The 25293-nt window shown below is 34.4% G+C and overlaps 3 protein-coding genes across 3 annotated transcripts in view; 2 read left to right on the top strand and 1 right to left on the bottom strand.

Annotated features, from left to right (window-relative positions):
* Positions 1 to 1190: 1190 nt before the first annotated feature.
* On the bottom strand, positions 1191 to 16538 carry LOC125061096. Its single transcript, XM_047666297.1, has 13 exons — positions 16357 to 16538; positions 15612 to 15746; positions 14285 to 14520; positions 11651 to 11821; positions 10269 to 10868; positions 8150 to 9057; positions 7927 to 8059; positions 7241 to 7332; positions 6379 to 6538; positions 5029 to 5161; positions 4149 to 4221; positions 3175 to 3302; positions 1191 to 1659 (listed from the first exon to the last, which is right to left on the bottom strand). The coding sequence occupies exons 2-13, from the start codon at positions 15726 to 15728 to the stop codon at positions 1531 to 1533; spliced, it is 2880 nt and encodes a 959-aa protein (XP_047522253.1). The 5' UTR covers positions 15729 to 15746; positions 16357 to 16538; the 3' UTR covers positions 1191 to 1530.
* A 379-nt stretch (positions 16539 to 16917) lies between these two features.
* LOC125061099 (xaa-Pro aminopeptidase ApepP-like) overlaps positions 16918 to 25293 on the top strand; it is a 30325-nt gene continuing 21949 nt past the window's right edge. Inside the window, exon 1 of the mRNA XM_047666310.1 lies at positions 16918 to 17004. The gene's annotated coding sequence lies outside the window, so the exon portion shown is untranslated. The remainder of the gene's footprint in view (positions 17005 to 25293) is intronic.
* Positions 17085 to 19803, top strand: LOC125061121 (histone chaperone asf1). Its single transcript, XM_047666356.1, has 2 exons — positions 17085 to 18019; positions 18796 to 19803. Exon 1 carries the CDS (start codon positions 17371 to 17373, stop codon positions 18016 to 18018), a length of 648 nt encoding a protein of 215 aa, XP_047522312.1. The 5' UTR covers positions 17085 to 17370; the 3' UTR covers position 18019; positions 18796 to 19803.

Below are 25293 nucleotides of genomic sequence, written 5' to 3'. Positions count from 1 at the left end.
TACAATAGTGTAAAATACAAAATATCAAAGACATAAATTATTTAAATTCGAAATTGGTCGTAAATTTTGAAAATTACAGCTAAAAACTTTAACCAAAAAGTTTTATATGAGAATCTAACCTCAGCCACAGATATAAGCCGTTGGACTACGTTTCTTATTATACAGTGTTATTTCGTAGAATATAATTAATTATGTAAATGGACATTTTTCTTGTGTTTAAACAATAAAGAATATTACAAAATATAACAAATGTAAATTGTTGGTAATGCGTTAATAACTCTAAATTAATTAAGAAAGCTGCTTACAAGACACGGGCACAAGATACAAAATAAAATGGAAATAAAATAGATGAAAACATTCCACAGAACTATTGTACTAATAACTTACTGACTCTAGTATTTTTAGCAGAATTTCTTCGTGCGCGACAATGCAGATATTTTGATACAAAGAGGTGAGATTGTATAAAGTTCGTATGTACTTGGTAAAATACCTAAAACATGGCTTCTCATTCTCTATCTATCTCACTCTATCATTATTCACATTTTTTATCACATCTATTCAAAAAGAGTTTGTTTATCCTAGTGATTTGGAATGTGGATTATGTTTCAATCACCAAAGAGTATCGAATGCTGTATGAAAACGATACTGGCTGTCAAAATTTTGTCTATATGAAAAAGAAAAAAGTAAAAGCGCGCGAAACTTTCTTTTGTTATTATACGGATTTAAAAATTATGTTTTAAGTATAGTAATAAATTTTACTTCACGAGTTACATTTATTTTCTGATAGAGGTGATAAAAAGAGTTCACCTTGGAGCGACGTTTAAATGACGTAATTTAAATCCCTCGCTCCAATCTAGATTTAAATCCTAAAAATCGTGCTACCTTCGAAATAATATATAAATTTAATCAACATTATGTTACATTACAACTGGAGTACTTAGTTTTTTTTAAAACCCCTTATTTAAGTTAAAATTTAAGTAAATATTTCCAAAATTTCCATAAAAACATATCATTTGGTACTTTTACATTACACCTAATAATTTTACATAATATACAGTAGCGGTATATTAAGATTAAACTAAATAGTTGCCTACAACATCTCTAAATCAGACAACGATTTATATTTTCATACATTTCTTAGTCATTGGATTTGCAAACCAGGCCACAATTTCCAAAAACAAATGAATGGGTGAAAATGCGTTCTGTTTGTTTGTGATTGGTCACGATAATTATTTGAAGAGATTCTGACAAGATTTATATTACCTACGGTTTCCAATCACAAGAAAACGGAACGTTTTGTCACTTCGCTGTGTCGCTATTATATATTTCATTCCTAAATAAATAATATTGCTGCCTTACGCCTTTGGGGTCAATGTACGATCGGACATTGACCCCTGACTATTAAGTTCAACCCATTCATATGAAATCTTATGAAAGATGCCTTTAGTTAATTTTTTTTATGAAAAAGGTAATTTCAATCAATCATTTTATATATTAGTGTAGATATATTTCGAAAATCACAATTAAATATTATCTTAAAGCCAACAAGGGTCTTCCTTTCACAGCTGCCCGCAGTTTTTTCACTAACGCAGTCGGTTGAATGAGAATCGATACCTCTGTCCCTCTCGCACTCAGTCTATTCATCTCTTCTTCGCCCCCCTAAAATAATTTTCATACCACAATTTAAAACACCAATTCACAAAAATAAATGTCAAAATCCAGGAATTTTTAGGAGAAAAAATTATTTTAAAAGATTTCTCTCGTTTTATACTTAAATAAATCGCAATTTTAACCAATAATTTAAACACACATAGAACAGCCCTGCGATTCTGTAACTCACTTTTCGAACTCACACAGCGGTTTTCGCATCGGCGGTCGCTCTCAAATCAGTCGTGAAGCAGTCATTTTATGATTTGGCATTCTGAAAAGGTGGGAGCTTGTAGTTTATTGTTTATTAGAATGCCAAATCATAAAATGACTGCTTCACGACTGATTTGAAAGCGACCGGCGATCCGAAAACCGCTGTGTGAGTTCGAAAAGTGAGTTACAGAATCGCAGGGCAGCTGCGTCAAGGAAAGCTATAGACTGTTTAAAGTGGAAAAAAATCACTATAAGCAGATACCTTACAGTGACCCCCTTCAGCAATGAAGAATATGACTCGGAAGAAGTTTTAAGGCATTTGAAAGACTATGAGTTTGATTTCTGATTAAATTTGATCATAACAGACAATCAAATGTGAAATATGATCAGCTACCTCTCTTACGGGTTGAATGAAATGCAAATGGACAAAGAGGGTAACAAAGTGGAAAGGGCCAAAAGGAAAAAGAAAGAGAGGTAGTCAGTGTCTCGGGGTGGACTGCGGGGCGCAGTGGAGAGCTGGAGCACTGAGGCCCGTAATAACAATTAGTTATGTAAAACATTAAATTAATGTAATTTTATCAAGTTTTTTCTGAAATGGATTACTTGGCTTGCGATAAAATGTGTGTAAATTTCCAAAATCATGTTCTATATACATTTTCGTGAATGAATTCAAAGTGTCAAAAGTTGGCTATGTTTGGATTCTTTCTATCGAGCGAAGTTATTTAAATCGTGTATCGATCTTTCAAAATGGATACATAAACAACTCAACTCCACCACATATATTTTCCATTTCCTACTTCAAGAAACGATGACGAAAAATGGAAAGAAACAATGAACTTTTTTGGAGTTTGGCAACCAGATAGGTCCTTAAGTGAGTTGGTGGAGAGGATTGGGAGAAAAATGCTCAAAACAGAGAGAGATGGAGTCAATTGGAGGAGGCCTATATTCAATAAGAGGTCCTTAAAAAAAATTTAAGTGTGTGTTTTCAAGGAATAAATTATTAACTCTCTTTAATCAATTAAAGCATGAAGACTATTTTTTTTTTAAAGACAATTTACACCAATTGACCTAGTCCCATGCTAAGCTGGTGAAGCTTATGCTATGGGTACTAGGCAACGGATACACATACATTTATAGATAGATAGACATATAAATACATATTTAAATACCCAAGATCTAAGCACAACACCAAATGCTCATCACATCGATGTTCTCAGCCGGGGATTGAACCCGGGACCCATGGATTCGCAGTCAGGGGTACTAACCACTAGACCAATGAATGAGAGACTATTAAAACAGCAGAAGTACACTTACCTTAAGTAAGTTAACAGGCCGGTTATTGACTTCAGTGACTGCCCACTTACCGGGCGGTAAACCAACCCGGGAGGCAGGACTATCACTATCCACTGATTGAATCGTGCATTCATTGTCTAGTTTTATACCTGAAAATCAAGATAATATTCAAAATAAATAAACTGGCGCTACAACCTCTTTAGGTCTCGGCCTCAGATTTCTGAATCTGTTTCATGATCATTTTTAAATCAGGCAAGTAGGTGATCAGCCTCCAGTGCCTGACACACGCCGTCGACTTTTTGGGTCTAAGACATGTCGGTTTCCTCACAGATATCCTTCACCATTCGAAAGCAAGAAATTCCATTGGTGCACGGGAATCGAACCTACGACCTCAGGGATGAGGGTCGCACGCTGAAGTCACTAGGCCAACACTGCTCTACTCAAGATAATATTATGGCCGGCGTGTATCAATGGAGACTTATCACCTACATATCTATTAGATTGACAAATGATCGTGAAACATAAATCTTGTTAGAAATAATTTTTTTTAAATTTATTTAACCAAATGTCATCACGGGTGACCTGTATTTTAAAATACGCAAGTATTTTGACTTATTACATAAACACACCTACATATAAAGAAAACAACAAAAGCTAGGACATTTAATATTAAAATATACCTATTGCTAGCACAGGTACAGACATAATACAGTTTTTTTTTTTTTATGGCACTGGCACGGTTTGTGCGAGCGTCAAGTATAAGATTTTTATAATTCGTGCTTGTCTTTAGAAATTCGACCGTGTCCTCCATGTACGGTTTAGGCACTCGCCCGGTACCGCACAACCCTCCCAAAGGCCGAGAACAAATTTAAATTAAATTAAAACTTGCCCTCGAACCGGGAATCGAACCCGGTACCCCTCACCTAGCTGCCACTTAATAAGACCGCTAGGCTATGAGGCCCCCTCATAATATAGTTAACGACTGGAGAACTTACCTAAACTCTCGTGGTCCTTTTTGGTTATAACATAAATCTTTCCTAATGGCACCCGATGAAAAAGTAAGTCTACCTGTGAATAGAAATTAAAATAATAATTATTAATAAAATATGTCATTATAATACCCTAATTTTCACTGAAAGCTTTATACTCGGTGCTTGAAGTTGTGCGATATGGGCAGCAGCAGATAGTGGAGACAGGTGGCTCATTTAATGTTAAGTGATATCGCCGCCGATAAACACTCACATTTCCTGGGAGTTGCGTTGCCGGCCTTTTAATAATTGGTAAGCCCTTTTGAATGACCCTTTTTAATGCGCAGCAGAAACTGCTTCAAAAACGCTCAGTTGTGGAACGACGGACGTCGGTTACGAATGGTATTTCGTAATCCCCGAATGATGAACCTCAGCCGCAGATCCGAACAACTCTTAACACTCTCCATGATAAATGCAGTAGAAGATGCAGAAAAACCCCACATCTCTACACAACGCCATCTAATTTAAGACGGCTCATTGGTCTAGTTGTTAGTACCCTTGACTGCGAATCCATGGGTCACGGGTTCGACCCCCGACTGAGACGAGCATCGATGTGATGAGCATTTAGTGTTGTGCTTAGGTCTTGGGTGTTTAAATATAAATTTATATGTCTATCTATCTATAATATGTATGTATATCCGTTGCCTAGTACCCATAACACAAGCTTCACCAGCTTAGCATGGGACTAGGTCAATTGGTGTGAATTGTCTTTAAAAAAAAAATATTCCCAAAAATGATATTAATTATTAAGTATAAATTACTGTCGTACTATAATGACGTAACAACCTAACGATAACGAACGAATATGATTATCTTATAAAGAATGAATTAAAAAAGAATAACTCACCATATGTCTATTAGAGCCTTTTATGAGTTGCCTCGCGTGTTGCGCCGACGTAGGCTGAGTGCCCCCCACCGCTGCCAATCTGTCCCCCACGCGGCCCCCACAACGCACTCCGGCCCCTCCCCAACGTGCCACCCTGGATAACACAGATTGACAAAGACTTAAATACAAAAATCTTAATAAGACTCTAAATAAAACACGACTCCAAACGTTCAAAGGAAAAGAGAGATACTTAACAAAAGAAGAAAAAGGGGCACAAAAATAATGTGGATTTTTCATTTTTTTGTATCTTTTTTTAAAATGTGTCAAGGACTCCATACTCATAAGTTTTTCATTTATTGTATCTTTTTTAGTCTGTTAAGGACTACCGTACTCATATATACCCTATATGTTGATTGTGATGCATCATGAATATAATAGTCATAGTTCGTATGTGATAAAATGTATGTATTAATATACAATTATATTATTTCCTATATGACATTAGAAGTCTACTCAAGTAATTAGCTACATTTAATTGAGTTCCAATGAAAAAAATTGATTAAACGACAGAAATAGTTCTAAGAAGAAGCCAACTCATCTACCGATTTGTGGGAGTTGAGAATGAAGAATAAGACGTTGGTGTGTTCCATTTGATTAGGATTGATTATATATAGTCTAGTTATTATATATAACCTTACTATAAAACATGGACTAGTGCTTTTTGTTATTTCATTTAATTTAGTATACATCAAGGACATACTACACATTCCATTCTTTATGAGTTGTGGACCCGTTATTATCGATTTATCTAGTTCTTTTACAAATATTCAAAGTAAGAAAATATATATCGATATTTCCAGTTACTTTTACCGCTTTTTAAAGTTATTTTAAAAGCTTTGATTACCAATGTTTCAAGTTATTTTAAAAGCTTTGATTACCGCTTTTTCAAGTAATTTTAAAAGCTTTGATTACCGATGTTTCAAGTTATTTTAAAAGCTTTGATTAGCGATGTTTCAAGTTATTTTAAAAGCTTTATTTACCGATGTTTCAAGTTATTTTAATAGCTTTGATTACCGATGTTTCAAGTTATTTTAAAAGCTTTGATTACCGATGTTTCAAGTTATTTTAAAAGCATAGTTTACCGATGTTTCAAGTTATTTTAAAAGCTATGTTTACCGATGTTTCAAGTTATTTTTAAAGCTTGATTACCGATGTTTCAAGTTATTTTAAAAGCTTTGTTTACCGATGTTTCAAGTTTTTTTAAAAGCATAGTTTACCGATGTTTCAAGTTATTTTAAAAGCTTTGTTTACCGATGTTTCATTTTTAAAGCTTAATAACCCATTTAAAAAAAAAATTGTTAAAAATCTTACCAAATCTGCTTCTCATAATCACAGAACAATGGTGGATCTCTAACTGGCACTGTAGTCGCTACGCACGCCCCGCGGCGTTGCTCGGCCAGCAGGGAGGCTGCTTGACGCGCCCGAAGGGGGAGGAGCGTGGGGGGAGATTGAGGTATCCTTGGGGCTTGACCTGCGAATGTGAAATAATATATTTAACTTTTCAGTAACAATCATTTATTTTAAATTAAATCTCTATATATATAAAATTCTCGTGTCACAATATTCGTTTCCATACTCCTCCGAAACGGCTCGAGCGATTCTTACGAATTTTTATATGCATATTCAGTATGCCTGAGAAACCCCCCAAAAACACCCCAAATTTTGATTTGATTTTTTTTTATTTTAATTTTGAATAATACGGCATACAAAAATACATAAAACCCTTAATTTTAACCCCTATACAATCAATCCCTATTTTTTATTATAGTAGATAGTTATTTTTATCGAACAAAATTTTTTTTCCTAGAAATAATATATAATATACATGACAAAACAACGTTTGCCGGGTCAGCTAGTTTTCTAGAAATTTTTAAGTTCATGTCTAAAAATATGGATATAATATGTTATATTTTTTATATAAATTATCACGCCTTTTTCTCGAAGGAGTAAACCGAGACCACGGATCTCCACTTCCTCCTGCCATTCTTCTCTTGCTTCATCCACTTTCATAACTATTATATTAATATATATTGTCGATAATTAATATTTCACAAATAATAATAAAAAACCGTATAAATAAAATACTATTCCCTTAGTTTTCAAATAGTTTAACAAATTCACTTGATTAGAATTTTAAATGTAAATAAATTCTTACTTTGAAAATTAAACTCACCATTGCTAAGAGAGTTACTTCTTCTCCTACTGCTGTCCACTCTTGTTTCTCCTCTCGAGCGATGGACCACTTTCACTGAAGATGTTACAGATCTGAAATGTATAATAATTATTGTGGAGGCGAGAATCAAGTGTTTTTTATTCACGTTTACTTTTAATTTCTTCCGGAGTGATATAATACAATAAAAAAAAGGGTGCGTGTACTTATGTACGCGCGTAAGAAGTTATACTTCTTTGGCATTATTAAAAATAGTTTTTGATTGCATGCAAATAATTCATTACAATTAAATAATCAAAGACTGGAAAAGGAGTCATTATAGTCAATAAAGTTCAGTTTACATTTGAAAAATTAAATAAATAAATATTAATTATTATTCTCTTACATTAAGTGTAACATAAATTCTATTATTATTCGAATGTTGTTTTTAAATTATGTCCAATGCCGTAGCATCTTCCGTGGGCAACTTCATTCTGTTAATTTTGTGTCACGGTGCGGGCGCATCAATTTTTTATAACGCGCCTAAATAAGTATAACTTCAAAAATAAACATTAACGTGCGGACGGAGTGCGATACGTAAAAAGGGCGTGGTTAGGGATAAAATCGTGATTATCCTTCATGGTATAATGAATCATACTATAAATGAATTCATAATAAATGGACTGGAGTGAAGGATTTGGATAAAATACCTGTCATTTTCATTATTCTGTCTGGAGGGACTCTCTTGACGTTTTAGGCTGATACTTTTCAATCTTGTCAATAATGACAGCTCGGTCAAACCGCGCCGCCATATTGGTTTCTGATGTGTCGTTTCCGGTTTGTCTGGAATTTAATACGATAAAATCCAGCGGGTAACAAAAAGTATATAAATTTAATTGCTATTAACAGATAATGAAATGTAACATCACTCACCATTTTTTGTCTCCGTCTTAGGAATGTTATTCAGCAATCTCCGTCTCTCTCTAACACCAGGTGCAACATCATATGCATTCTGACTATGTGACCTTTCAATATTACACCTTAACCCTCTTACATTAGAGTCTATGATCGGTCTAGCTGCGTTATTCGAATTTCGAACATTCGAAACAAAGGAGTTTAAATTTGGAACAGTCGAATTAGATATTGAAATAGGACCGGATACATTCGAGCTGGGAATGCAATTTGAAATTGGAACAACAGAACCGCCATTTGTGTTTATGTTTGAATTTAAAATTGGAACACTTGAAACGTTTGACGGCCTCGAAATTGGTATTATAGACTTATTAGACGAATTTTGATTATTTTGAGAATTTAATTCCGCATTATTTAAACTATTGATTTGACTAGGAAATAAGCATTCATATGTGGACTCCGACAAATCTAAATTGGGTAATGATGATTTTCGGACTTTATCGATAGTTTGTAAGCGCCTAACAGGTAAAGGAGAGGCGTTCGACGTGGACGCCATACACAGCCTCTCATAGACAGCATTTGGCTCTTTGTCACCATTGACATTAGTCACAGAACAGCCATTGGTGACAGCGCTGACAACCGCGCTGACATTTGTGACAGAAGTGACATCTGTCAGCGAAACATCAGGCCTGGTGACATTGACAGTTGTTGTCAAACTTATATGACCATATTCCGAGTCGGATTTTTCAAAAACCGTTCCATAATCATTTTGTTCCGTGTTGACTATGTTGACGAAATCGGGTTTAATTTGTAGATTTTGTTTAAAATTAAAGTCGAAAACATTTCTTTCGTGGCCTAGTACAGGTATGGCGGTGTGTGGAGGGCCCTTATTTGAAACTTGTATGACTGTGATATTAGAATGTTGTTGGCTGAAACATAAAAAAAACTTGTGAGAAAAGATCATAAAAATCATAAAAATTAAAAAGTTTAGCAACACTAATACAATTTAGTTCATAATCCTGCAGCTAACATAATTATATAATTATACTAACTATAAAGCCAAAGATGGAATTCATAATATACAAAAAGGTTAAAACATTTACGAAAGGAAAAAATCAATAAAAATTATTAAATACTTACTAAGGGAGCGTTCAAGTATTACGTAACGAATTTGGGGGGGGGGGTCCCTTTTGTAAACGTTACGATACGGGCCGGGGATGGAATTACGCGTTATTGTTTATATTATTGTCGACTTTCCAGTACTTTACACCACATAATGATAACTTTTAGGTATATATAAAGAGTCACTAGGTGGTCACGAAACGTTTTACTATACTTGGGTACAGAAAATCGTTACGGCGCGTTACATGGGGGGGGGGGGTCAATAATCTCCAATCAAATTTGCGTGACGTAATACTTGAACGCTCCCTAACTAAGTAATACCTAATGCAACTGTGTTAATAAAAGATACATATAATAATTACACTATATCAGAGCTGCACACCAAGACTTTTATTTTTAATATATTTATTGATTAAATTATTATTACATTTAATATGTAATAATAATTTAATATATTTTATTAACATAGTAATATATGTTAATAAAATTGTAAATTCTATAGATATTATCTATAGATAAAGGTATATGTTACAACCTATCGTTTCTAACATATATCTTTCTTAACAATAAGCAAAAAATTACTCCCTTTTCCTCTAGTCAGCTAAATTAAGCAAAGCTCTCAAAAATAATAGTATATAAACGTATTAATCTTTTGTAGCAATCCTCGAAAATGCATTTCATTTTCAAGCATAGACACTATGTCGGTAATGTGTGTAAAAAAATAAAAAAAAATAAAAATTACTAGTAAAATAGATAATATATAACTAAAAATAATAGTACATAAACGGATATTTTTTTGTAAATCCACAAATTAATTTCGTTTTCAAGCATAGACAATGTGTGGGTAATGTGCAAAAAAGTAAATAATTACCGTTGACGTAATAACCAAATAAGAAAATCAAAGGACCCTCCCCCCTCTCACCCCTACAGTGCTTACGTAATACTTGAACGGCCCCTAAGAACGTAACACCAACTAGAGATCTCCGATCGTACAGTGGCTTACTAATAAAATACATACCTATCTGAACTTTCAGGAATTTCATCATCATTGATTCTCAATCTTTGTGTATATGTAAAATCGTCATCATCAACAGAGTCACTGATCCTATCAAGCTCAGCAAAAAATTCATCATCACTACCCCGAGATGTCCTTTTCAATATTGAATCATCCAAACAGACATTTTGACCACAGATCTTGGCAACGCTTTTGGACTCAATTTTATCACGTGTTTTATTATCTGTTTCTCTACTTGTACTCGGTGTGGCATCCCAATTCGAAATGTCAATGTCAGACGTCACTATACTGTTTAGTGCGTTTCTGACATTTGTAAGTGACGTTGTGACATTAATGTCATTTAGTGTGGAATTGACATTTGTCGTGTTGACTGTGAGCAGATTTCTCGCGTTTGTCAATGTTTCCCTTGTTGCTTCACTCTGTGCTGATGTGTTTGTGGCATTTGTAACATTATCTGTGACACTTGTGACATTATTTATACATCTGTGGTTCTCTGGTTCTGGGTTTATATGTGTAGTAGTTGTTATACTATTTGTGGTAGTATTTTCTGTACTACTTTCGGTTACTGGACGGACATTTGGCCCCAACTCTATGCCTGGTACCCTGAAAATCAAATATAATATTAAGATCGTACACCAAATTAATAAGAAATTTGTGGTATTTTTTTTTTATAAATTATTTCTTCACTGAGACATCATCTGTTCTTACTACTTTTTCACTTACCACTGTTTAGCGCAAACCAAAACATGTACTAAAACTAATTTAAATGGTTTTGTCCTTTTCTATCTTATCACTAGACCTGTGGTGTGAAGAAGCTGAATAGCCTCGACATTCACGTAGTGTGAAAGATACAAATATATTCCTTTTTCAGGAGAGTCACCTGATGTTGAGAGATACCGCCCATAGACACAAACATTGCCAGAGTGCTCGCAAGTGCTTTGCCGGCAGTAACTATACCATATGGGGCCCGTGGCAAATTCTTCTTGGGGCCCTATCAGTAAAAATCGTCCGTACTCAGTTTAATTTTAATAAACTTCGAGATTTTCAGTACTCAATTACACGTTGTATATGTCCCACTAATGGCCATAGGCCTCCTCTCTTAGGCGAGAGGGAATGGTCTGTAGTCCCCACGCTAGCCCATTGCCTATTGGAGACTTTACATTCATCCATAGAACTTAATATCTCTTGGGCAGGGGCCCTCTTGGTTCGGGGGCCCGTGGTATTTTGTGGCCAGCCCTGGCACCCTATTGTTACGCCACTGCTGGTGGCATTTCATATAATCGTACTTGATTAGTTGTGATTACTATTGAAACCTCAGTTGTAGTTAAAAAGAGAAACATATTAAAACATGATATACCTATATAAGTTATTTAATAGTTACTCACCTATCAACTGGTACGGGCGGAGTAGGGGGCAAAGGTGAATTGGGATCACGTGCTGCGGCACGGGGCATGGGGGCAACTGGCGGCGCCCCATACACATTTTCGCCGCGAGAGAGTATTCGTAACTCGTGCAATTTATTTCTAAGTGTCGTCACCCAGTCTTGCATTGCGTCCCTGTAACATAATATTTGTTCTATACTGTCTAAAACTCTATTTCTTTTAGTGATTAAAAGTCATATTAGACCCAATAGATGACACTATGAGGCAAAACAAATTTTAAACTGCAACTGTTTTAACTTTTAGAGAGCGTTGAAGTATTACGTAACGGATTTGGAGGGGAGGGGGGTCCTTTTGTAAAACGTTACGATGCGGAGCGGGGATTGAATTACGCGTTATCGTTAATATTATTTTCGACTTTCCAGTACTTTACACCACATAATGGTAACTTTTAGGTATAAAGAGTCACTGGGTGGTCACGAAACCTTTTACTATTATGTACAGAAATACGTTACGGCGCGTTACATAGGGGAGTCTAATAATCTCCAAAAATTGCGTAACCTAATACTTGAACGCTCCCTTAGTGTAATGCCAAATTGGGGGATTTTCCCCCAAATTGAGGGGTAATCAAGGAGGGTTAGGGGGTTTACATTTATTAAGGGGGATGTAACCGTGACGAATCGTGAGCTTATGTCATCCCCATATTAATTGGCGTTAGTGCGCCGCAAAGTGATTTTAACTCATAACATCTCTCATTAATTAAGAACAATACAGAGGCCGGAATGTTCTAGTCATGTTTTTAATTGACAAAATACTCAGCTCGCTACAGACAACTCAACAGGAATGTATTTTCAAACCATTTGTGATCCAAACAATTATGAAACAATTACTGTTTATGTTTATACAATGTTTATATTAAGATGTTTTAAGAGAATAAGATTCCGAGTCGCGATTAAGAATGAATCTTATATACATATGGAATTGGGATCGGAACATGTATTTCATAATAATGATAAAATAACTACATTGTAAACTTTATAAACATAGTAATACTTTTTATTGTGTATGTTTTTTGAACTAATATAATAATAATTAATTTATTAATAATTGTATTATAAAAAAAAATCAGTGGCTCTACAACCTCTTGTAGGTCTTGGCCTCAGATTTCTCAATTTGTTTCATGATCATTTTTAAATCTAATAGGCAAGTAGGTGATCAGCCTCCAGTGCCTGACACACGCCGTCTTTTGGGTCAAAGACATGTTGATTTCCTCACGATGTTTTCCTTCACCATTCGAGCAAGTGTTAAATGCGCACATAGAAAGAAAGTCCATTGGTGCACAGCCGGGGATCGAACCTACGACCTCAGGTATGAGAGTTGCACGCTAAAGCCACTAGACAACACTGCACTGCTTATTGTATTACTAAACCTATGACCTAAAGTCTATTGCAATGTAAAGAAATATTTTGAAGGCCGTTGACCTTGAATTACATTAGTTATCTTAAATGAAAATATTTAAATTTTGATTGCTTGCTTCCATACATTTTTTTAAGAGAGTGGTTAGAAATTGGTGGAAGTCTTTACTGAATTTTAGACTGCCTTATTCAAGTCAGTATATTTGTCTTGTTTTTTAGTGTTATTTTGAATTAAAAACGACGGGTTGCACTCCGGGAGTGCCGGCAGAAGTAAAAACTTGAATATTAACGTTGTGCATTTTTTATATTTTGGAATGGTTACAAAATCATTTTGCACGAATTTCTTTAATTATCAGTATAAAAGTACTATCATTTATGTGGTAGAATACAATATTTATTTATTGCGCTATCGTACACAAACATGACAAATTTATATTACATTAAATACGCCGCGCCAGCTGTCTACTCTCCATCCGTCTTAAGGCCGATTTACATTATCTTAGTGTTTAGCAGAGTGCTTTAGGATAGTACTTTAGTTGAAACATGTAAACGCTACTTGCTTTAGTACGGTTCTACTTGACTTCCAAGTTGAATCAGAATAGAATCGCTTTTTATTTTTGTTTCAAGTAATACCCCTCCCGCGCCCGCGCAACCCCCGAGATCTTCCCTCGTTGTGTGTAAACACGTAATTTAGTAAAATCTTTAGGAGAGAGCATAAGTGCCGTGAAACGCGTGCGTGTTTTTTGATTTTTAAAGATGGCTAAATGGTCGGAAGATACAACTATCAAATTTGTGTCTGAATATGTTGTTTACGAATGTTTGTGGAACGTTAAAAACAATTTATACAAAAACAAACCGGCTAGGCATTCGGCATACACTGCCTTAAAAGAAGCTATTTTGTTTATTATTTATATTTAGTTTATTTATTTCGAATAAAATCTCATCTTCTATTTGTTCCATAACTACAGTTAGTATTTTGCATAGAATAGAGCGTATTTGCCGACGTCGTTGCGCGTTCATTGTGGCGCTGTAATGATACTCTACTGGAAGAAATGTAAACGTTCACTAGCAACGCACTAAAGCACTAAAGAACTTGCCTTTCAACTTGTACTAAAATACTCTCCTAAACACTAAGATAATGTAAATCGGCCTTTACGAATTTTCGATCAGGTCACGTGTCCTGACGCGAGTTTAACAGTTTTCACATCAATAAAAACAAACATACCAATCTGGTGCGAGCATTCTAACTGGTCCAACATCTGTGTCAATCAAAAAATCATACTCCTGACCACAGAGGGGCTTTACACTTGCTGTCACGTGTCTTGTGGTTTTAAGACAGGCTCTCCATAGTGGTCTATGCGCGTGAGTGGATGAACAGTCCTGCTGTGGATACTGTTCGAGATATGGTATTTTACCATTGTGCACACAGAATAACGTCCACATAGGCTTAAGAGGCGGCTTCTGAAAGTGAAATAATAATGGTTGGATAGGATTTCTATATATTTTTTTACAATATAACTAGCTGACCCGGCGAATATCGTTTTGCCATGTATATTATTTCTAGAAATCATATGTTTGGTTCAATAATAATAACTATTTACTAAATAATAGGGGTTCATCGTAATGTTGTATCATAAAAAAATAGAAACAAAAAAAAATTTTGGGGTGGAAATCCCTTATCACATAAGGGTTTGAAAGATAGATAGTAGCCGATTCTCAGTCTTACTGGAATATGCATACAAAATTTTATAAGAATTGGTCGAGCCATTTCGGAGGAGTATCGGGACGAACATTGTGACATGAGAATTTTATATATGTGGAGATAAAACTCTCAATAGTAATCATACAATGCTTTTTAAAAAATATTTAGAGAAAGTTTTATATTGAGCAAAAAAAATTTACTTCTATGTAAATGTATTAACTTCGCACATTAACAGACCAAATGTGCGTGTAAGTGTAGAAACTAAATCCACACTACACATGGGTTAACTTATAAATATATATATAAATTATGTATTTATTAGTGGGGCATATTTTTAGTCCTTGTTCTGTTTGTATATTATTAAATTTAAATAATTATACAAATATTTAAATTTAATAATATTTATTATTTTACTGTTTATTTATTTTCTGTGTAATATTAAAAAAATACACACACAGAACTAGTAGAGTAATATACATTCTTAATTATTATGCATTTGCTAAAAGTGAAAACCTATATCCCTAGGCAGTGGCTAACAATTATGCATTTGTTTTACTAATTACTTTTCTTTAAGGCAAGTACTTAACAACTTTGTTTTTCTGAATTTAGTTTTACTAGATGGAACCTTTACATTTGATTAAATAGAAGAAAGAAGAGGTCTCATGCAATATTAGCAAATAATTCATACCACATATTCAAAATTTTAATTTTGGAAAGTGTCTGATAGCTAATCGGAAACCGGCCTAACTAACATTTTATAGACATACATACACAATTGCAAAATAATATGGCTTCCCTATACACATTAACATTTTATAGGACTGACAATACATGATTTTTATCAATTTACCTTATGCACCAATGGTCGCAGCTTTCCACCGTTGAAGTCATCTGGTATTCTTTTAAGATATGCATTTTTCTGTATCTCACGGTAGTACACAGGCCCTTCCTCTCGACTTGATGACATTTCAAGTACATTCAGGAGCTAAAAATATGAAGGAACAGTTATTTAAAAAAAAAAACAGAATATTCCTGCAATTTCAATAACGTTTTCCAGCTTTATATAACTTTTAAAACTGTTTTTGTGCATTATTTACTTAAAAATCACTAGCACACAGTAAGTTTGTTGTGCAACAGATCTAAGGATATATATTAATACATACAATCTATAAATACAAATATTGCATGTTCCTTCTAGTCGCTAATACTACAGTTAATTACAAAATTTTATTTTATAAGCATGTGGAAAGATAATGCATAAATTACTCCATATCCAAGTTTAAATCAAACATGATTGCAAAATATCTTGACCAATTTAGGTATTGCGAACAATTAAATGAACTTGACGCCACCATTAATAAAGAATAAATTAGGGTCTCGGTGAGTCAATAGAAAAAAAAATGCGAATGCCGTTTAGGGAAGTAGAAAAATAAGAGAAAGTATATTGCGACATAACATTGTTTAAATAACAAGGATTAAAATAGTTTAGGTCATAAATATAACAATTATTTTTAATAAATTTTAGTGTATAGTAAAAATATTCTATACAAATAGCAATTATGTTAAAATACAAATGAAATTAACAATAAAGTTACCTTTTCAAAGCGCGCATGAACGGTTTCACTAGTTAAATATTCATTTAATACGCTCGACCTTCATTATTCTAACGATACATATCCTTGTTTCAAATAGTGCATAGCATTAATTAATAATGGATTATATGTTTATCACAAATGACAAGGGACTTCACTCAACAAACATTAGATTGGCACGAGTCGAAGCCATATTTGTTTATCTGCTTTGTTTTTTTTAAACATGATTAATATTCGCTGAATACAAGCCATTTTGCAAAAATTGCAAGATCTGCGTTAAAGAACTTTAAATTAATTTAATGAGTTTATTTCAATTTTCACAAAATATTTACTATAAAAACAAATATTTTTATCAGGTACAAATATTTAATACACGTGAAACATTAATAATTTAGGCAATAGTTGTTTAAAAGCTTTTAAAAACCTTATATTTTTGTTTCTATTTTAGTGCTTATATACACATATAGTAATCATAACGAAGTTTATCAATAAAAATTATTTGTTATCATTTATTTGTCAAAAAGACTAGTACCTAAACATAATATTTTATCAGTATAATTTTAGTTTTGACATCTACTTGACGTTTAAGTTTTGACAGTGCCTTGTTGTTGTTCAAGAAGAAACAGGCGGTTAAATTGAAGAAAATCTTAGGTAAATAGAACTTAATTTGATTCCTTATTAGTTAATCGCATAAAACATGTATTTACTTTTCGTTATTTCCACAAAACCGTAGTAAAATTTGCTTCTATTTTATCAAACAGAGCCAATTATAAAAATCCGAAGCGATATCTCATGATTGTCAAAATTGGAATGACGTATTTTGATCACGTGATAAAATAAAATAACCGCCAAAATGCTTGTCACTGTCATTTTCAGCAGATCGGCATTTTTCTGAATCTCTTTTTGTAACGTATTTCTTTCTGTTAACAATTAAACGTGTTATAACTTTTACAACAAACTTTAAATAACTTTCTACTACGAGCATATTGATTTTTATAAAGAACCGTAACATTCGTAATGGCTAAGGTGCATATTACCAATGTTGTAGTACTTGACAATCCTAGTCCTTTCTTAAACCCTTTCCAATTCGAACTAACATTCGAATGCATAGAAGAGCTAAAGGAAGACTTAGAATGGAAGATGATATACGTCGGATCAGCTGAAACAGAGGAACACGATCAAGTTTTAGACACAATTTACGTTGGTCCCATACCAGAAGGGCGCCACATGTTTGTCTTTCAAGCACCACCACCAGACGTTAACCGAATTCCAGAGAACGACGCGTTAGGCGTAACAGTTGTACTTTTAACATGTTCATATAGAGGCCAGGAGTTTGTGCGCGTCGGTTATTTTATTAATAATGAATACAGTGAATCAGAACCCGAATTACGTGAAAATCCTCCAGCAAAACCGCAATTCGACAAAGTATTAAGAAATATTCTAGCTTCAGAACCTAGAGTGACACGATTTAAGATCAATTGGGCAGAACCAGATGCAGTACCAACAGATTCTGGTGATGGAAACATAGAATCAACTCATGCACCTAGCAATGATTCATATGGGGCATCTTTCAATGCAGATAGTCAAATAAGTGGTATAGAATTTCAAGGAAGCCTTAGTGGATATGGTGATAACTCAAATTCTATTGCTCCTATGGAGTGCTGAGGTAAGTTTGACACTTGTAGACTAATATTAATAATATTTTGTACTCAACTAATAAGAATGATATAAGAATTAACTTTCATCATTATTGGTTTCATCTAGATAATTTAAAAGAATAGTTTAATTTTAGTAATCTAAGGCATGTATATTGTACACGCATACAGTATATACACACTAGCAACTTAATAAGCTGATATTTGGGAATTTGGAGAAATTATTCAACCATTTTCGTGGCTTTTCTATGAAACCTTTAAGCATATGAATATCCTTAATGAAATAAGTATCCCAAATGCTGTAGGCATAAGTCTAATGTAACATTTATATATCTTTGTGCATTCTTGGTGTTAGGAATTTTAATGATTTTCTCACTAAATAGAGCATGGAATTAGCCTTTTTGTACAATATGCTTGATGACATTCCCATTTCAAATCATAACAGATAGTAACACCCAAGTCTTTTTGCATGCATACTGGCAGTAACTGCTGTTGACGTAGGCAATAAGTATTGTGCGGATTTTTCTTGCCGATGTGCAATATTGTGCACTTATTTACATTTAATGACAGTAGCCACTGCTTGGTCCAATCAAAAATATCAAACTAACCCTGTATTGCTTGAGATTGGGAGAGTGGATTTCCAAAATTTGGTGTTGTCAGTAAAGAATGTCTAACATGCCTTTGATTTAGTTGCCTTGAGTCGAATTAATAGCCATTAAAAGAAATTAGTGAAAGAATGAATCTGTCTACTTAAAAACAAGAAAGATAATTTGATTTTTTTTTCCAGATTGTATATAATAGATAATGAAGATATAATTTAAGCAAGTGGATCTAAAACTAAAGGACTGTTGTGATAATGTTTGTGAAATAATTGGAGGTATTACTATAGAGCGGGGACTGAAATTATTTTGTATCTTAACCGTAATGTGCTAATGAAGTTGATGTTATTTCAAATGGTTAATACATTCATGACACATAAAGCAATTGAGTGGGTTAACTTTTTTGGTAAAAGTGGATATGTTAATGTTATTTTTTGAGAGAAAATATGTGATTATAAGTTCAAATCATAAACGTTTTTAATTGTTAGCTTATCAGAGTATTTAAATTTATCATTGCTATTATAATTTATTTTCCAATATTACAAATGTGGCTTAAGTCAGGGTTCTGTACCCAATTTGTATTGTAGATGCTAATTATATACAAGTTTATGAATCATGAATTTTTTAATCGTCAGGGTGTTAAATATAACTACAGTCAGTATATAGAGCCCAGGCTTTCATTAAGATGTAATTAGGAGGATACATCAATAATAATAGATAATGGTTGATTGATGATGGACCTCCTTTTTTTCTTACATGCATGCTCTGCTTCCATGGTATGCTTAGGAACTTTTTATTTATTATATGATCGAAAATATATCCAATGAATGTTGTATACAACTTTTGAAATTACCGTCTATATCATTAAACCACCCTAAACCAAACACCCAGATGATCTTAAATTATGTAACACCAAGTTATTAAATCGTCACAAAACATATGGTAACGGTTCATTTTAAATCTTATTGCAATTAATTGATTATGTTGGTATAGCAGCAGTTGATATCATATGGTCACACTTCTCTCTAACAAACAATCAAAATAGGCCTAATTAACGTCAACTTTCATTTAATGCTATCAAAAGTAATGCCTTTAATTATTATCATATGAATAAAAAAGTTTCAGTGTATTTAAGTATGTAACAAATTGTAGATATGTTATTTTTTAATATTAGGCTAATAAAAATTTAATATGAATGTATTTTTTTTATTACACTCTTTAAAAATCTCTAATGCAACATCTGTTCATACATTTTGTGTTGTTCAAAACTTTTTGTACACTACACCGTAAGAACCACTCCATAAGAATCCCTTATGTCAACAATGTATAGAATTATCTAATTTGTGGTCAAAATCCTCAGTTTATTAAATACAGGACTGGATACTAAATCATACCCTAAATATTTTTTTTTTTTTTGACAAATTATAATTTATTTATTTTACAATTATTAGGAGACTTTAATATATCATCAATTTATTGTCCCCCAAAACATAAAATAAGTGAAGCACAGTTTTCCGACTACTTTGTAAGCTTGGGGTACAGATTTATTGCTGGGGGTGACTGGAATGCGAAGCATTCGCACTGGGGCTCTAGATTAATAACTACACATGGAAGGGAGCTGAAGAAAAGTGTAGATAAACAGTTCCTAACTACTGTCTCAACTCCGGAACCAACACACTGGCCCACAGACCAGAACAGACTGCCAGACGTTCTAGACTTCTTCATCACAACAGGGCTGTCTCGACTTTTCTTCAATGTTGAGTCATGCCTCGATAGCTCATCTAACCATGTTCCTGTAATATTGACAGTGAGCATCACAATTCTTATGAAAGAAGATCGGCAAACATTGTACAACAAATACACAGACTGGGATAGCTTCCGGGAAATAGTTGACACAGATCTAAGCCTAAAAATAGCACTTAAAACAGAAGAGGATATCGAAGAAGCTACAAAGCATTTCACCACAACAGTTCAAGCTGCCTGCTGGAAAACCTCTCCAGAGCACTTGAATAACAGGCCACGGCAAAATAAGATATCGTTTGAAATAAAAGAACTGATTCTGAACAAAAGAAGACTGCGAAGAGTATGGCACACTAGCAGGCTTTCAGTAGATAAAAGAGCTCTTAACAAAGCAGTCAAGGATCTTAAACTTGCCATAAAAAATGCAAGGGACAAAACTATGGAATGTTATCTAGATTCCTTAACTGCAACAAATGCTACAAACTACTCTCTATGGCGAGCTTGTAAGAACTATAATAGACCGATAGATCCCAAACCGCCGTTACGATTGCAGAATAACACTTGGGCAAAGACAAAACAAGAAAAAGCTGATGCCTTCGCTGTTCACTTAGCAAAAGTATTCACGCCTAATGAAGCTGACCCAGACACTGATGATTCCTTCATAGATTCGGTCTTAAGTCAAGACTTCCAGCTTGATTTGCCGATTAGGCCTACAACGCCGAAAGAAGTCGTCGCAACAATCTCAAAATTGGAGGACAAAGAGGCTCCCGGGTTTGATTTAATAGACAAAAAAGTCTTGAAGGAACTTCCCAAAAAAGGCATAGTTTTTCTTACCATCTTATTTAATGGCATAATAAGAACTGGACACTTTCCATCGCTGTGGAGAGTCTCACAAGTAATTATCATACCTAAAGTAGGGAAGCCAGTGAACGAACTTAGTTCTTACAGGCCGATTAGTCTGCTAACCGTAACTTCAAAACTTTTTGAGTCAGTCCTACAGCACAGATTATTGGAGGAGATTCATCAAAGAGCCATAATCCCGGACCACCAGTTTGGTTTTCGCCAGCAGCATGGCACTGTGGAACAAGTCCATAGAATCTGCTCTGTAATAAGGAAGGCACTAGAGAGAAAGGAGTACTGCTCCTCTGCCTTCCTAGACGTGCAGCAGGCGTTTGATAGAGTATGGCACAAAGGTCTCTTGTATAAAGTAAAAACTCTTCTACCCTGTACATTCTTCCCCATCATTAAATCTTATCTAACAGAAAGAATATTTCAAGTAAGAGAAGAAGATTGTACATCGCCATTTCACTCAATCAAAGCTGGAGTACCGCAGGGGTCTGTCCTGGGCCCAGTCTTATATACCATTTACACATGTGATTTACCACAAAGCGAACACGTCACATTAGCAACATTCGCAGACGATACTGCTGTACTGGCATGTAGTAATAGCCCAATCGAAGCTTCAGACTTCCTACAGACTGGATTGCAAGAAATTGAAACCTGGCTTTCAAAGTGGAGAATAAAAACTAGTGTGACAAAATCTGTTCATTTAACCTTCACTCTCCGTAGAGGAGGCTGTCCGCCAGTAACTCTGTGCAATCAACAACTTCCGCAAGAAAACTGTGTAAAATACTTGGGAATACACCTTGATAGGAGACTCGTATGGAAACAACACATACAGAAGAAGAGAGAAGAAATCAACCTGAAATACAGAGGACTCTACTGGCTTCTTGGCAGAAATTCCAAACTGTCAGTAGATAATAAGCTACTCATCTACGAAATGCTCTTGAAACCAATTTGGACATACGGGATTCAACTATGGGGTTCGGCGTGTGACTCTAACATAAGTATCATACAGAGGGTTCAAAATTACATTTTGAAACAAATATCCAACTGTCCGTGGTTTATAAAAACATCGGAAATTCATGAGCACCTCAAAATCAGGACTGTCAAAGAGGAGATCAAGACCTGGAGTATGAAATACAAAAAAAGGCTAGAAATGCATCCTAACAAGCTTGCCACGCAACTAACCATATCGGACCTAATAAATAGGCTTAAAAGGCGACAAATCCTAAGTCTTGATAGACACAGTTGAAAGAGAGGAGCAGTCTCGATGGAGATTTTGCTTTGAACGCCTAACAGCTCTCAACACATCTGCTCATAGTCTAGCTGACTGATTGCAAGATAAAGACTTATAAAAAAAAAAAAAAAATTACAATTTATATCTAGTTACTATTCTTAAATAAATAGCCAATTTTTAAAGCTGATGAACTAAACTTTAAATTTATGTTATTATGATTAATTACTTGATATCTCATGTGGAACATGGTGTAATGGCTGCAGCTCCTTACAAACGTTGTGTAAAAAAGGCGATTAAAAAGAGTGGCGGAGAGTTTATTGCCAGTTCTTCTCTCCCGTTCTACGCCCATGATTTCAGAACTGGCACTAAATGTAAAATTAGAAGCATTAATATGTATTTCTTTACTGACGAGTCATAAGTGTAAATTATGTTACCTATATGATTAAATGATTTTTTACTTTACTAAAAATTCCTTGATTAGACCTCCATAGTTGTTGGATGTCATCAATAATACTTCGAATTGTGAATAGTAATAGATGTTATTACATAGTATTAAGATATATTTTAATCAACATGAAAATTTATGTATTATGCTACGGTCATGGTAATCCAGGTCTACATAATCTGCTCATTTGCTTCAAACCATGAGAATAATGTTTAGTACTTATTTTAAGTCAAACAGTAAATATGTACTTTGAAAGGTCAATTCAGAATGCCAAGTCAACCGTAAAATTTGCCCTTATAAGAATAGACTGTATAATGATTTTATGTTTTATTATTAGACAATAAGATTTTTAAGTTGGGGAGCGTTCAAGTATTACGTAACGAATTTGGGGGGGGTTGTCATTTCGTTACGATGCGGGACGGGGATTGAATTACGCGTTATTGTTAATATTGTATTGTTAGCGGATTAACGCCATCTTGTAGTAGAAACCTATATTAAGCGTGGCAACACCGGCGTTGACTCACTGTTATTTCGAGACTTCGTGCGGAACGGACTTGTTACTAACCTAACCTCAGTAGATTTTAAAAGTCTGAAGTACCTACACGTTCTAATCTTTTGTGTTAACTAATAATATGGTACCTTTTTAGGTAGAGTCACTTTGGTGGTCATGAAACGTTTTACTATTGGCTACAGAAAAACGTTACGGCGCGTTACATGTGGGGTGGGGGGTAATAATCTCCAACAACAAACAAACAACGCTCCCTTGACTAGCTTTTGCTTGAGCTTTATGGATCAATGTGAGGGGTTACCATACAACCTTCAATCAATAGCGGCCTGTCCCTGTACTTAGGCTAGATATTTTAGAAATATATACGGTCAAAACCGTTTACGACATCGTTTAGAACAACGTACCGGTTATATTGACCAAAATCAAAGGTCCCGGCTGAATTCTATTGTATTAGCTTAATAACAACGTCATCGGCTGTTACGACTATCAGTTTTTACGACCAAATATGAGTAGTCCCTTCGATGTCGTTATAACGGATTTTGACTGTATGTAGTTATATAGGTACAGGCAGTCCTCGTACTTACGGCATGTTAGGTACTCGAAATACGCGACGTAAGTCGAGACATAGGTTAGGATCCCCACGGACTCGAAATTAAAAAAAACTGCATTTATAACAAAGGATATACATACTTTATCATCAAAAGTAAGTTATTTAAATAATTATATATGCACTAACGATATTGCTAGTTATTTTTGGTATTTGTGTGTTATTAATTTTAATAATAATTATAAAACTTTAATATGTAATGAGAAATAATAAATTAAAGTTTTGGCTTAAAGAAACTATCAATTCTAGATTGCTTCGCTTCTTTCTTCTTGCTATCATACAGATCTTGGTAACACTGATAGGCTGCACTTTTGTTATTAACGATGAATCTTCTCTCAAAATTAGGCTGATTAGTATAGATCAATATAGCCTTAAAATGTTCTTTAATATGAATAAGTTATCTTAGTGAGTTGACATACCTAACATATAGTCATAATAAACATTGAATTAATGAGAGTAAAACAATTAAGTTTTACGAATAGATATTATGTATTTACATATACGTAGTCGGTCCCAAAGTTCTGTCATAAATGGAAATAATGATAAAAACAAAAGTACTGATCAGTTTGTAATGAGTGATAAATCAATTCTTAGTACATTAATTAAGGAATAAAAAAAGCATAAAAATATTCGAAATAACCTCCCTCATTTTTAATACAGGCCCTTAAGCGTCGCGGCCAGTCGTCTATCGCAGCACGCACCATATTCGTGTCGATTTCAGTCACTGGTTTTTTTAAAGATGACTTCAGATTCTCAAAATTTTCATGAGGTTTATCACAGACCTTCCTCTCTAAGCCCTGCCATAATTTCTGGTCCAAAGGATTAAGGTCCGGACTGGAGGAAGGCCAATCCTCGTGTCTAATTAAGTCGATGTTTTGACGCTCAAACCAGGCTTTAGTGGTCTTGGCTTTGTATGCAGACGCAGAGTCCTGCTGGAACACGAAGTGATGTCCCGCAAATAGGGTGCTGGACAGGTCTTTGACAAGGCGATACAAAACCGTCTCTTGGTACACTGTAGCACTGGTTTTGACCCCCTTTTCGAAAAAATTAACCTCAGTTAGCCCGTAATAGGACACTCCCAACCAGACCATTACTGATGATGGATGATGTCCATGTTGCACCCTTGGAACTTTATTTTCAGCTTCTTCAGAACTCCTAGCGTACACTGTATCATTCTGTTTATTGTACTTCTCTTCAATATCGAAAATTTTTTCGTCCGTAAAGAGGATATCACGTTGTCGGTTTTTCGCGTACCGCTTAAACAACACCCGCGATCTCTTAAGCCTTATTGCTTTTAGACGAGCAT

Source organism: Pieris napi, chromosome 23, assembly GCF_905475465.1.
Source record: "Pieris napi chromosome 23, ilPieNapi1.2, whole genome shotgun sequence".
NCBI lineage: Eukaryota > Metazoa > Arthropoda > Insecta > Lepidoptera > Pieridae > Pieris > Pieris napi.
The sequence above is the reverse complement of the archived record's forward strand: the minus strand, read 5'-3'. Positions and strand labels throughout refer to the sequence as shown.

What these genes read in the sequence shown, in the direction of transcription:
- LOC125061096 (XM_047666297.1), bottom strand. Translation starts at nt 15,728, where the DNA reads ATGTCATCAAGTCGAGAGGAAGGGCCTGTGTACTACCGTGAGATACAG. An exon ending in TAAGACGGAGACAAAAAATG is followed by an intron (nt 8,060 to 8,149) that starts GTGAGTGATGTT and finishes ATTAAATTCCAG; the next exon opens with ACAAACCGGAAACGACACAT. An exon ending in AAGGCTCTAATAGACATATG is followed by an intron (nt 4,222 to 5,028) that starts GTGAGTTATTCT and finishes TTCTATTCACAG; the next exon opens with GTAGACTTACTTTTTCATCG.
- LOC125061121 (XM_047666356.1), top strand. Translation starts at nt 17,371, where the DNA reads ATGGCTAAGGTGCATATTACCAATGTTGTAGTACTTGACAATCCTAGT.